The sequence below is a fragment of the Gambusia affinis genome, linkage group LG14 (assembly GCF_019740435.1).
Source record: "Gambusia affinis linkage group LG14, SWU_Gaff_1.0, whole genome shotgun sequence".
NCBI classification, from domain to species: Eukaryota; Metazoa; Chordata; class Actinopteri; order Cyprinodontiformes; family Poeciliidae; genus Gambusia; species Gambusia affinis.
In genome coordinates this window covers 4,164,891-4,179,690 of record NC_057881.1, presented here as the reverse complement: position 1 = coordinate 4,179,690, position 14,800 = coordinate 4,164,891, and the positions used below count along the sequence as shown (strand labels likewise).

General features: G+C 37.4%; 1 protein-coding gene across 8 annotated transcripts in view; it reads left to right on the top strand.

Moving 5' to 3' along the window:
- LOC122843130 overlaps positions 1-14,800 on the top strand; it is a 52,966-nt gene that overhangs the window by 13,511 nt on the left and 24,655 nt on the right. For 5 of the 8 annotated variants that reach the window (XM_044137659.1, XM_044137658.1, XM_044137656.1 and 2 more), the window contains exon 2: positions 11,700-11,737. Coding sequence is in view for 6 of the 8 variants with exons in the window: in XM_044137658.1 (XP_043993593.1) it covers positions 11,700-11,737 (38 nt within the window). In the remaining 2 variants the exon portion in view is untranslated. The remainder of the gene's footprint in view (positions 1-11,699; positions 11,738-14,800) is intronic. The other 3 variants (XM_044137657.1, XM_044137654.1, XM_044137660.1) reach the window with 1 other exon arrangement.

Here is a 14,800-nt window from a genome sequence, read left to right as displayed (position 1 = left end):
CGATTATCTTCCAGTTACAGTAAGGCTGATGTCTAGCAGTCATCAGTCAGACAGCAAGACTTTTACTCAGAAAGGCTGTCAGGCAGAGAGTCACATTTCTGTCTCGGCACCTTCAAGTTGTGGTCTAACAGGCGCTAATAGAAAGCATCACACAAAAGAGGGGGATAAAAGCTCTTGATATGCTGAAAGACTCTGAACTATAACAGCATCCCAGCAGACACCAGACCAAAATTTCCCAAATTTGAAGTGCAAAAATAAACCTCTTTTAACATCTTGTTTTCTCTACATTAAAAGGTGTGACCAGATCAGACATTCCCAATGTCCCAAAAATCTCAAAATATTTAGGTGCATAATATTAATTTTTTTTTTTTTTTCATCCTTACACCCCGAGTAAGTAAAACGCTTTGATGACTTTATCAAATACCTGCAACAAATCCCAAATACTCTGGAACATGTGTCATTGTCCTTCACTATCTATTCCGTAAAAATGTAAATAAATTCACTGAGGTTTGTGATTGTAATATGAAAAAATTTAACAGTTAAATATGAATACTTTTGCAAGGTGTTCTATGAAAACATCTATACATGATGCATGCATTTGCTCTGTATAGTGTAGATCTAGCTGGCAGCATAAAGAAAGCGACAGAAATGCTTTGACCGAGTGAAAAAAAACAAAAAAAAAACGTAAGCACTCACTGTTTGGCAGGCAGCAGCTTGAGTTCCACATAAATAAACAGAGGTTGGATAATTCAAGTCGCATCTGATGTGACACTCGGCCTGTGCGGTCATCTGCAAATGCAACAGGATCAGGGTCCTGCTGGTTTTATTTTTAGCTGTATTGATTCAGGTCAGTAATGGAAAGCGAAGGTGACGCCTCCTTCGGGCTCTCCTTTTATTCTGAGACTCTCCTTTCCTATTTTCTCCTCTGAACTTTTACTGCTGGGGCTCCAGGTTCTCAGCAGGGAAACCTGAAGTCGCCTGATTAATTTTAAGATGCAAAGCAGTTTGAAACTAGACTAAAATGAGAAATTCTGAATCTTGTAAGAGCCAATGGAAGATTAGATCTTGGATTTAAATCCTATGATTTAACATGAGAAGTCAGGTAATGATCACAAAAATCTTTAGAGTTGCTCAATGAAGTCATTTTAACTTGCAACAGAAATATGTAGCATTTCTAAATAGAAACAATAGATATGTTACGCATGAAAAACAGGACTCTGTTCAAGCTTCAGCAGCCAAACTGTCCTTGGGCATGCTTTAATTTACTGTTTCCACCCACTTCCACTCTCCAAGGTTGCAGAGAGGCTGGAGTCTGTCTCAGCACACACTCTCCTCTCATAAAGGCAGCCATCAAAGCAAATGCTAAAGCTTATCTATTGGCTCTCAACATATTTTGATAGTGAGGGCTGTCTAGCATTGTTATACTGTCTGGTGGGTTTATCACTCATTAACTCGGTTCAGCGTTGTTTTGAACTGACAATGAAGAATTCTGCGAGGTTCCTATTGATTTAATAAGCAAACACAGCTGTGGAAGGACCACATGTAGCATGCTCTGAAGCACAAAACATGACATTCTGCCAGTGTGAAGCTGGCCTTTGTGCAGCCTTTGTATAGGTTGGATGAGACACAATTTGAAGGGGCAACATTGTTTGCCTCAGGGGCCATGGCACCTTAATGAAGCTTTGCTTTGGATCATTGCCAATTTCTGTCTCCTCTAAGCGGATCATTTTTCTTCTGGTAATTTTAGAAATGAATGGTGGAGCAGTCGCACTGCCTTGCAGCAAGCAAGTCTTGGGTTCAAATCCCAGCCTGGAGTCTTTCTGCATGTATGGGTTTTTATCAGGTACTTAGGGTTCCTCCCACAGTCACATCAACCTCAGCATTGTCTAACTTTACTGCTCTACATTGTCCGTATGTGTGAATGTCTGGATGGTTGTTTGTTATATGGGTCTCTAGGCCTGTAACAATAACACATCTTACTGGATGATAAATTGTCCCAGAAATTATTGTGATAAATAGCTGATAATAATGTAAGCTCATCCTCTCAAAGACCAATGAACTTTAATTTTGTGAAGAACACTTAACTGAAAGATATTTTAAATATACAAAATAAAACACAACAACCAAAAGCAATAAATAATAATAATAATAAAACATAAAACAATTTGATTATGAAGCGTTTTTCTTTTGTAGGTGTTTAAAATATATAGCTTTTTGATGATATTCTGCTTTGGAAATTCTGATTTATTGTTTTTTCCTGTTGTCATTTATTAATGGTGAGATTTTCAAAAAACGAATGTATCCTCAGTTTATTCAAAAAATGAATACATGCAATTTGTACATGTATTCCCAAACTGTGTAAAGCAAAAGTATTTAGTTTTGATACATTTCATAAAAATTTTTTTAAAGTGCAAGTAACCAATGTGTGCTCATCAAGGGCTAAATTGATCAATGACCAAATATTCCCACAATACTGAGAATTGCTTACTTTACAGTAGCTCACTGTTCACAAAGCCTTTTTAGTGTGAACTTAGTGAACTGTGACTTTGCTGGTTTCAAGAGCTATAAGCAGTTTGTTCAGTTTTAGTCCCACTAAATATATTTTTCTGTGTCAAAGTCTTGATTTTTACTCAGCCTGTGTTTCAGTAGCTGCTGCTCAGAGTTGACACCAAAAGCTAAGATCCTTCTACTCTTGGCTGTTTGCTTAATACTATCATTTGTCCATTCACTTATTGGATTGTCCATCTTATTGCTAATTCTAAATATCATCCTGGACAGCATGTGATGCATGATAAACAGCACCACATGCACATCCATTATCTAATTCTAGTCATTGGGTGAGAGGCAGGGTAGACCCTGGACACGATGTCAATCCATCACAGGGATACACAGAGACACACAACACTCCAACCACACACACACACCTAAGGACAATTTAGAGAGAGCAATTAACTTAATAGTCTGGTCTGTGGGAGGAAGCCGTAGCATCAAAAAAGAACCCGCATATGCAAACTCCATGTAGAAACACTACTGACTTGACCTTCTTGCTACAAGGTGACAGTGCTACCAACCGTGCCAAAGTGCAGCCTGTAAAATCCTTTCTTCTGCTTGTCTTTATTAAGCATTATATTTGTGTGTGGTAGACATTCATGCTATTAAAAATCAACCTCATTATTGTCATAATTCATGCTTAAAAAGACAGTGTTATAAGCTAACATATATTTAGACATTAGCCATAACAAACCTACAAGAACTGAGCCCTTTGTTAGTACCATATTCACATTTTCTTTCATCCAAAAATATAAGATGTTTTAAAGAATAGTTTGCTGTTTTCATTTCTGACATCTGGTCACTTTACCCCACAACTATTTCTATTTCTGAACAATGTAACCAAGATGGAATGCCATAAGTCATTCACTTTTTTACATCTGTCCATTCCCCCTCTATCAACAATGGTGACTACAAGAACTGACAGTTCACTGGCTGATTTGAACATCACAGCACTTGACATGCATCCATTGCTTCAAGGTAACATTTTCACTTCATTTTTTGAGGGAGTGTAAAATCTAACATATTCTGGAGGTATCCTCATCACATTTTGCACAACAAAATCATAATGAACTAATCAGAGCATGAATATGAAGGCAAAATAGGTGATAATTTGCATATCTGCATGAAATTGCACTGATCTCAGCTGCTATTAAAGAGCAGAAGCTGTTTAACATCTGTTTTAGGTTTGCCCAGTCAGGTGTGGCATCAGCTCTCCCAGGGAAGCCGTCATGTCTCCAAGCCAAACTTAAATACTTTGGTGCCTTTGGTAGGTGATGCAAAGAAGAATGCTCAGTGATCAACGTTTCTTAATTGAAAGGTTTTGAAAACAATGATTAATAAAAAAAAAAAATCTTGACAGCTTTTTAATTAACCAGGTTGGTAGCTGAAATCCCCAAGGTCAGCCCTGATGTTCACTAGCTAAATGTATGTTAGAGACATTTTTCTGAACTCATGTCACACTGTTTTCCTCTACTGTGTGTGGTGGGGTGTTTAAAATGTATTTATATTGGCTTAAACTTAAAGAAAAGCACATTTTGTGAAATCATCTTTTTGTGTTGTGTACTGTATATTTTTGTGCAGTACACTGCTACATCATACCTTAGGATCTCCTGACAATCTCAAATTGAAAGTTATCTTCAGTGTCTCAAATTAACACAATCATTTTTTAATAGACGTAATCTGAAAAGGGATCAGATTGTCCTGCTGTTGGAGCCACTTCAAGACTAAGGCATGGAGAGGCAAGTAGATTTTCATCAGCACAGACAAAGAATCTGTATAATGAAGGACAAGGATAGTTAATGGTACTTATTAAAGATGCTGTCTGAAACCTGCACATTTCAGCTAAAAAAATGAATGACCATTTTATCCTGTGTCTTTGTCTGAGTATTGTTTTTATCATTTTCTCTCCATGATGACCACAATCAGCCTGGCTGAGTTGTAGATTATACTACATATGATAAAGAAAAGATGTGTAAAATGCTTGAGCATTTCTTTACTTTATTTACTCAAAACAGAATATTTTCTCTCAAGATTGAAACACAAAAATATAATTTATATATACTGTAGTTAGTGCTGAGAACAATCTTTACAAACATTTTGTCTAATCCTGGAAATTTGTTTTTGTGTGGAACCTGCGACTTCATTTCACTTGCTCTGCTGTTGTTGTTTATGTGAATGTTTAATATTATCTGTCTGGCTTAAAGATAAGGGCTCCTAACAGAGTCAGTCTGACACACCACTTAAATGTATCATCTGGTGTTTAATGTGCCCTGCTTAACACAAGCAGTGAAGAGAGTTTATTTTCACATCTTAACCATATGGCTCATGTAAATACATGCAGCTGTGTCATTCTAAATTGATGGCTAATGCTGAGCTTATCAGGTATTTAAACACAAAAACCTACTTAGAAAGAGTTCAAAGACAGCATGTTATACCAAGACTGAGAATATCCATTGTTTTTGGAGTAATGACAGGGTACTATAGCCTCACACCATCTTATAGAGGAGGTTAGATTGGAGGATGCAAATACAAAATCCCAGGAACACTCTTTGATCTCTGGTCAGCAAAACGTTTAGCTGTGTTTCTAATCGGTGGATGTGAACATCTCAGTATTTTAGACTGTGGCTCTGATGGCTTCAACAATAGACACAGTTCACTTCTTTAGTCATCATACACTTACTACACCAATTGAATAATATGCATTGTCAGAAAGTGATGGAAGGATGAAGTCTTGAACAAGCTCTAATTTCACAGTGTGTAGGAGTGATTCATGCAGGTCGGTGAAAAATGATATTTTTCTCAGACAGTGTCATCAGAATTGACATCTATAATATCATTAATCCTGTGGCAACTGCTTAGTGGGAATCACTGTTAATAGATTTAATTAAAATTCTCTGAATACAATCCTATTAAACATGTTTAAATATCTTAAAATACATTCATATTTAGTTTATATATATATATAATTGCCAAGTCCATAATAATATTTCAATGATATATATTTTTAATGTAATCTTAAGGTTTTTTTTAAGTAGATCAGGGGCATTCATTTTCAGTAATTGTCCCTATTACAAAAATGTACATGTACATTTTTGAGTGTAGCTAACTGCTGTTCAAATTTAGAACATATGCCAAACAAAGAAAATATGGCTTGATTTACCCATCTGATTCTATTTAAATTACCTCTTGGTCAGATTCAGATAACAACAAACATCTATGTCTAAAATCTGTTCACCGTTTACTTTCAGCAACACTGACATGTTGGCTAGAAACAAGACAAAATCAAATTTGTAACTTTTTTTTAGCAAAATTTAACTTGGCAAAGTTTTCTTTAAAAATTGAAGAAGGTAAGGTAAGGTTGTCTTGGTTAATTTAGAATACAACTCACAGACATAGAGAGATGCACTGAACAGGAAAGGAATGGCTGGATGAAGGTATTGCCCCATTGAGGCGTAGTGAACAGGACTCCCCCAGTGTTTGTCGGTCAGAGCGTCCGCCACTGAAGCGGAGGTGAGTCAGACTTCCCTTCGCTTTGGATCATTGTCACAAGCTGTGTGTGTCGCTTCACACACACAGGAGCACATGTGCACAGACAGAAACACACACCAAGCTCCCACAGGGATGGCAGCCGACAGGCGAGGGTGTGCCACAGCGAGCTGTCAGGACCTATTGTTGCTGCATCCCACAATTCCACCCTTCCTCAGACATGCACTCAGCTGTTCCCTGTGTGTATACATCAGGCTACATGTACAGGTGCATGCATCATGGGCCACACACTGCTTTCTCTGCACGCTCTGCATTACCTCCATGAAAACTCATCAGTCAACATTCTTTTGATAATTTTTCCTAAGCTATTAATTCCTTTCCCTCCCAAATCTCCTATATTCTCTCATTCATTAATTCACCACCTAAATTCTTTTTCATCTTGCTTTTCCTTCCCTCTCCCACTGTTCCTGTGGTCTAGACATTTAGCTGTATAGCTCCTCAGAGAGTGACTAAAATGAGCTGCACATTAAATGTTACAAGTTTTAACACAACATTGTCATTATTTTATTGTTCCATCCTCTGTGCACTGAGTTCATAAAAATTATTTAAAAAAAAAGGAAATGTATATTTCACTTGTCACCTGTGTTGGTTTTGATTTTATTTTTTGACTCATTGTTGAACAGAGATAATTCAACATTTTTTATATGTTGAATATTGTGTGACTTTACCAAAGTAAACTTGTACATTTGAAAAAAAAAAAATTGTAAATTAAGTGTTAGATGAAATGTAAAAAAACATACATTCAGATGTATCTGTGTGAATGTGCCAAGGCAAGGGAGTTCTTGACCACCAGTGGTGGGGGACCACCAGTTTATCGCAGCTGATAAGTAATTAACAACAAAAGAACAATCACAGAAACAAAAACCATTAACTTTTTGATATGAAAGGAAAATTGTCTGGAGGATTTATCAGTGGAAACTCGTTTTCATACATGTCCATAAATTAGATCTGAGGTCATACAGAAGGCACTCCTTTTCATATCAGCTGGGCTTTTGTTTTGGTGCAGCTCTACTGCAGAGTCTGGATTTGTGCACAAACACTGCTGACCTTTCCCTCAAAGGTTAAAAGCTTCACACATAGTGTACCAAACCTCAGAACCTCCAAGCTGCATGTTTACACACTAACAAGCAAAAATTACTCTGCAGTCTCAGAAAAAAAACTCTAATCACAATCAGACTGTGATTAATTACCAGGTTTTTGGTAAGTCAATAAAAAAGAATTTGCATCAGTAACGCAGAAATTATTCTAACACTACAAAATACAACACCTCTCTTGTATACATTTTAACTGTATGGACCCCTGGAGTTAGAATATAATGTTATATATATTAAGAAAATACTAATATTTTCACACTATGGCCTGGCCCAATGTCTAGAAAATGAAAATTTTCTTACTTTTTTCCTTACTTTCTCACTGTTACATTATTCCTTCCTTGTGTCTTTCCTTTCTCATAATGTTGAGCAAATATCCTTTATTTTGTGCAAGAATGCTACAGTGGAATGACCCAACTTGCAATTTCTGTAAAGATAGAGGAAAGCAACTTATATTATTATTATTATTATTATTATTATTATTATTATTAAATAATAATAAAACTTTCTGCACTTGTTTTGCCTCTAACTTATCTGCTTCAGTGAGTTCTGCTTGCCCTGTCAGTATCCCTGGCAGAAATATACCTTTTGCCCTACCATGAGTCTGGGTCAGCATTTCTACCCCAGGTTGCTTCCTCACTATTCCCTGTTCTCTGTCTGTTGTTTGAAGACTCCCATTTTATCCACCCCACCTGCTCTTTCCCTCTCATCTCTCCTGTGGCTTTGGGAGGAAGCTCTATCATCTCAAGAGGTCCAGAGGTGCATGCATGGTGGAGTTACAGTATGTGTGTGTTTGTGTGTGTTTGAAAGTGGCTGAGTGCATGAGGGTATGTTGTGTGAAGTAAATGGCTTCAGGGATCCCCTGGGTTAGATATCAAATGTGCTCACAGAGAGCAGAGTCATGACTAAGACTGCATGCCTTTCATTAACACAGAGAGAGACGGAGACAGGGAAAGATGCTGCGAGAGGAGCTTGCAAAGTTGAAGAAGTCAACCTAACTTATTGTTGTGACAGAAATGATATCCTTAAATTTTGCTATATTTTTTAAGTTCTTCAGGCACTTCCCATAAACTGAAGTCTGTGAAAGTCTGTGTTTATTGCTTGTCCCTTTTCATTGCTTCCAATTCAGCATCTGTTCTGCTCTGTTTTAAACAGCTGTTTGGATTTCTGTATTACTAGACACCTTTGCCCTGCAACTCATTTGGACTTTGAATAATACCACTTTGTGTCCTGCAATTTCTTTTTCAGATTCACCGAAAAGTGTGCCAGCAACAAACCTGATGTTTTCTCTTGTAGAAAGCATTTTAAGGTTATAAAATCCTCAGTCTGTCTACACCCATTAAGATAACTGCATATCAGAGCGGAACAGCTGCTGCCTTCCATCTGAGTTTTGATAGCAGCTTCAGCTTCACAAATTTATTGAAAGTTTCTGCAAGCCAGGATTTCTGCTGCCCGAAGTTGGCCATGAAAAGAGCTAACTTCATCCCACTGTCCATCCACTGAGACAAGAAGAGGCCGAATTGATGCCTGGATTAATGTGGTTACATGTCAGAAGACGCTGCTGCCATTGTTGCTATTTTGCTAGGCTATTTGATCGCCTGTTTGAATTAGAGCATTTTTGTAATTTAGAGTTATTGCTGGCCATTGTGCTGGTAGGATGCTTAATAGGAGTTTGTAAATCTGGTTTTAAAGTTAGTTAAAGAAAGTTGGTTGGGAACCAAACCAGAGATCTGTCTTAGTTGACAGGAAGTATTATGTGTCATCCTGCTTTCAATGCAATGTCAATTATCAACAAGAAGATGGTAGAATTTTACAATCGTCATATGACTCTGTCATAAGTTGCTGAATACTGAAGGCATTCCTGTGCTTTGGAGACTCTCATCTTAACATTCAGATATTGTCCAGGATTAATTCATGACTGCCCATCTCCCACCGCCTACAGTCTTCACCATTAGTCATTCTCCTGATACCTATTTGGATTAAAATGTTTGTCCTCCAGTGCAGGAGGTATAAACCCTCAAGTATTTTTAGGCGCCATCAACTGAATACACTCCCTTTCAGTGGGGTGGGTCCTGGCAGAAAGCGTCAAATCAATATAGACTGCATCGATGTAGATGTTCAGCCATTTGTTAGGGATACTATACCTATGATTTATTGGACCTTTGCGCAAGGTAGACTGGTATCTGAGTCCAAGCTGTAGTATAGATTTTGGCTCTTAAATCCACTTCCCTAAGGATTTAATCAAATGGTAGAGGCAAGAAGTTCAAAGATTATTCTTAAATTTGTGTCAATTAAGTGTTTTAATGACAGGAGCCTGGAGCTCAGGGTTACTCTAATTTGAAACTGTCTGAGATTTATATTAAACAACTTAAGCTATTTTGTACTTAAACACCCTACAAGTGACCTCATCTGTTTTTATCAGGCAGAACTTAATTTTGTAGCAAATGAAATTCAGTTCTGCAGCAGGGACCCAGTTATCACTATTGGAGCAATTTCTTTCTCAGCTCCTTCCACCACTAGATATTATAGGTGCAGGTTATAATTTGTGTTAACAAGGGGGAAGCCTCTCCTTTCATTGCCACTTAAGTCTAATATCCTTCACCATCACGGGCATCAGTGACTCATGCAGGTTGAGACCGCCTATGCCAAGGCATGGCATGGATAATTAATCTAATTTTAGAGCTGGCTCCAAGTGGACAGATATTTCATTTTCACTCATCTTAATGCTGCAATAAAAGACAGCACTTCCAAGAAAAACATAATACTGAGTTGACTGATTTGCATGATCCAAAGAACTCTGGGTAAATTTACATGTAATTCACCTTTGTACCTATGAATTACAGCCTGTTTTGGTGTTCATCCAGGATTTGATGCATTCATGTAAACACTTCAGCTGTAATATACTGTCAGAGATAGAGACGATGAGCTACCAAACAAAATATATTCAGTAGGGGGCGTGCTCCGGCGGCGTAGAGGGTAGCGCGCCCCACGCTTGGAGGCCCCCAGTCCTTGACGCGGCCGTCGCGGGTTCGATTCCCGGACCCGACGACATTTGCCGCATGTCTTCCCCCCTCTTCTTCCCCCTTTCCTGTCAGCCCACTGTTGTATAAGGGACACTAGAGCCCACAAAAAGACCCCCTGGTGGGGGAAAAAAAAAATAAAATATATATATATATATATATATATATATATATATATATATATATATATATATATATATATATATATATATTCAGTAGGTGAGTCACATATAAAACCTGGACATGCATGTGTCCAAAATGTCCTCAGTTTTAGATACCGACACCAAAGTTCTACCATGTCATAATAAATCACAAGGTTGATGAGTCTTAACACAAATAAGAACTTAGAAGATGATAAAATACTATTTCTATATCATAAAATATAAGATTTTTTTTATTGTTGTTTTGAGATTCAATAATGTTTTTTTATTAATAATATGACACGGGTTACAGTTTGTTCAAGAAAATTTTCTTTCAAGACAATTAATTTTAGTAATTGTTAAATTTACGTTATGTAAATACAGTACCTTCCTCCACATAGAACACAAAGAAACTAATACATTTCTCTTATTTTCTGGTAAATCCAAGATGTCTGTCTGTCTATTTATCAACAGCATGGTTGTAGCTTTGTTGGTTCTCTCTCCACGTACTCGTGATTTACTGTTAAGTTAGCTGGTCACTATAATACGCCTGTATTTATGAGTGTGTGCATGCATAGCTGTTTTCCTGTCTGTCTGTGTTTTACTGGATGATGGATAGTCAGTCTTTTCTGAGTGTATCCTGCCTTTCTCCCTATAACAACTCCTGGAGACAGCCCCTCCTGCAACCCTGCTAGGACGAGCTGCTGTAGACAACTAATGAATGGATTTGGTTTGCTGTGTATACATGAGACAGTTTTATGTTTTTATGGCTAACTTCTCATTCTCATCTTCACGGTGTAATGTGGGTAACATGTTGAATATAATCTCATGGCAATCTTTGGGCTCTGCCATAATACAGCAGTTAATGCTTTTATAAGAGGACTCCTAAATTATTAAAGTGGTTTTTCATTACTTTTTGTGAGATCCTTGGGAATAGCTCATCATCCTCATATATTTCTCGATCAACTCTGACCTTCATGATTCGCACTGGTTGTGTCCTCTGTGAGCTAAAGCTCAGCATGGATAATTAATCTAATTTTAGCCCAGTTTTGTGTGTGTGTGTGTGTGCCTAAGAGAGAAATACTGGACAATGTTGACACTTTCCCTAGTGATGATGCCAGAGGGTACATTGGTTCAACACACTGTTATCTTCCTTGCTGTCGTTATTTCTGCCTTTCCCTTCCTCATCCGTCGCTATCGTGTCCAACTTACACAAAGTAATTCTGGGCTTATCTTGTCTGTTTTCTTGCATCTGTGTTTTCTACTCAGGACCTGACACCAGTAATGCTCCTGATAACAAATTATTCCATTCAATTTATTTTTTCTGTTTCTTTCTCTTTTTGTCTCTCCAGCAGCAGACGCGGTGCCGGTACGGAAAGATGGGGATCAGGTAAAATGCTTCTACCTTTACTTTCATGCCTCCATTCTGCATAAATAAATCTTCATTAATTTTTTTTTTTTCAAAGCAGCTTTGACAAAATACAAAAGAAATGGTTGTTGGTGTATTCATCTGTGGGAAAGTTGTTTATTTTCTGCGAGGGGTGAAAGAGAAGAATTTTTATCCACCCACAACTGTATCATAATGTTAAATTTAAGGTTCCTGCCTTGAAATGGTTCCCTGTATTTAAGCTTTGAAAACAGCAACAATACCAGCAAGAAAGAAAGACCTTCATAGAGTGAAGAGTGTGTTTATTTTCTATGTCAGTATGTGTCATCCCTGAATCTTTTGTGCACCAGAGGGTTGAGGACAAAGCTTACAACAAGCCTCCAGTGATAAAAACACAAAACTCACCTGACACATTCATTGTCTGCCCAACCTTCTTTTATATCTGATATTTTACATGAATACAGCTCACAGAACAAAATCATCCACTTCTGCTTAACTGTTTTGGTGACTAAAGATCTACTTAGACAGAAAAAATGAGTAATGCCAATTTCTACACCTTTTTGTGCTCATCCATCTCACTCCAACTTATGTATATTTTGTAACCATAGCAAGCCATTTTATACTCTCTCCTCACAAATCTGTGTATATTACTTGATGGTTAAGTATTTTGATTGTAGAGATAGATAATCATAAAAAGTTATGTAATTGTAAATTATTTTCTGAAGATTTTCTTATTGTTCCTTCCTTCTGGTTTGTTTTTGTTTGTTTGTTTCTGATTATTGTAAAATATAACAGATTATGATCTGTGGTCAGAGAATCACTATGACTGATCTCCTTCTGATGGATATGCCTTGTTAGTCACCAAAGTGACCACATTTCCTTATTTTCCTTAGATTATGGGTTAAATTTTGAAAATCACTTTAAGTCATCTATTGCCAACAAGAAATAAAACTCTCTAATCAATGGATGAATTGACTCATTGTCGCATTCTGTTCCACTTTGCTAATAAGTATTAAAAAAAAACCAGAGTGGGATTTGAACTGACAGCCCACCAGTTACAGGGTGAATCCCTCCTGAGCTGCTTTTGCCCCCTACCCTTTGTCAATTACCCTTTTCTACCCTGTTAACTTTGTTCAGTTTTACACTATGGACAATTCTGAAGGAAAAATTCCTCCAGCTCTGAACAGGCAACCTATTAACCCTCTCCAACAGCACAAACTTAGAGTTAACACATTGGAAATGATGATATTCTGCATTATCTAATACATAGTCATCCAGTTTTAGGTCAGTGCACACAAACATGAGTCTAACTTACAAGCAGCCAACATGTTTTTTGCCCTATCAGTGAAATGTTCTCAGCAGGCTGAGCCAGTTTCCTGACCTCAATTCAAATGATTATTCATATTACTAGTGATGAATAGGCTGAAGGCAGAGCGGCCTGGAAGTGTGTCTGCTGTGTGAATCTGGCGCTGTCACTAGGGATGTCTGTAAGGCACAGCAGACTTCAGAAAGTCCCTAAAACATTAAATATATTGGGATGTCATGGCATACAACAGGTTAAAGGCACATGCAGTAATGCCACAGTGGCCCCATTTCAGTCTGTTGCATGAGATGTCCCTTATTTCAATATCAGTCTTCATATTGTTGACTTCCTAGGAAAGGAAACTCCAAAATATGATGAAATAGGAGAAATTCTGAAGATAATGATATTTATTACCTATGATTTTCTCCGGAGATAGGCACCAGCACCCCTCCGGACCCCTCTAAGGGACAAGGGTGTACAGAAAATGGATGGATGGATTTTCTCCAGAAAGCTTTTCTCTTTTTCTTTTTTTTAGCTTGAATCCTTCTACTGACGACAGCTGCTGACTCAGAGCCTTTTTTTGGCTAGAGTTTGCATGTTATCGACTTTCTCCCCAAAGTGTGCCACCAGGATGAATTAATGACTCCTAATTGGTAGAGGTGTGAATGCTTGTCCGACTGCACATATGAGCAACGTGAGGAACTGGCAACTTGTCTTGTAACTCTCACTTGATGTGAGCAAGGAAAAGCTCAGAATGCCTCTGGAAAATGCAGAAAGTAAATATTTGTTATGAAGACTATGGACCAAAGATCAATGTAACAGTTCCAACATACAAATTTTGCTGAAATACAAAATTGTCTTGCTCTGCAAAGATATGTTGTTTCTGAGCCATTATTTTGACTTCTTCTAGGACTGTGTTGCTCATGGTGGAAGCATCTAGAAGAAACCGATGCTTTAGTTCTAATTTTTTCATCATTTTTCCTCCTGTTTTGGATGCTGTGAGGTTGGAGGCATTTTTTTTTTCACTTTTGGGCAGCTGTGAAAGTAGCCATTCCAGCTAAGTGTTTTTTTGTTTTGTTTTTTCATTTTAATAGCTCCAATAATACCTGTACTAACAAAAATACCAGATTTGAAAAGGAAGAAGTTAGAATCATTAAATTCCCAACTCCAACATTTCAATGGCAAGCCTTCTAACCATTTGGCCAGAGAAAAATTTCAAAATAAGCACTAAAAGCAAACTAGGATAAATTAGCAGTGCTTGCCAACAAAGATGGTGTCATCTAGGACATCTTCTGTAAAAAAAATCATCAGCATCCCAATCACTCTTTGAAGGTCCTTGGTGAAATGAGTGACAACAACATTAAACATCCCTTTGGGATAAATGAAGTGTTTTTGAATTGAACTGAGTATTATGTTGATCAGCCCATCAATTATTTGAAAATAAAGATAATGTGATGGTAAAATTAGATTTCACCCCCTCAAAGAGTTTTATTAGTGAGGGGATAATAATAATCATCTGGTTTTAACCATGCTTTAACTTCTTTTCATTCTACCTCCAAATGTTCAAAGACACAACAAATTTCACAGTTTGATTATTTTTGTAACAATAAAGTTTAAATGGGAAACTTGAGTGTGAAAAATTAAGGACACCATCGCTATTTCTACAGGATTTAAGAGGAAACGTGGCAGCAAGAGGCTGCTAATCAGAGTATGTGATTACCATACATGATCATCAGTAAGTGCTATGACCTTTATGAAAGTAA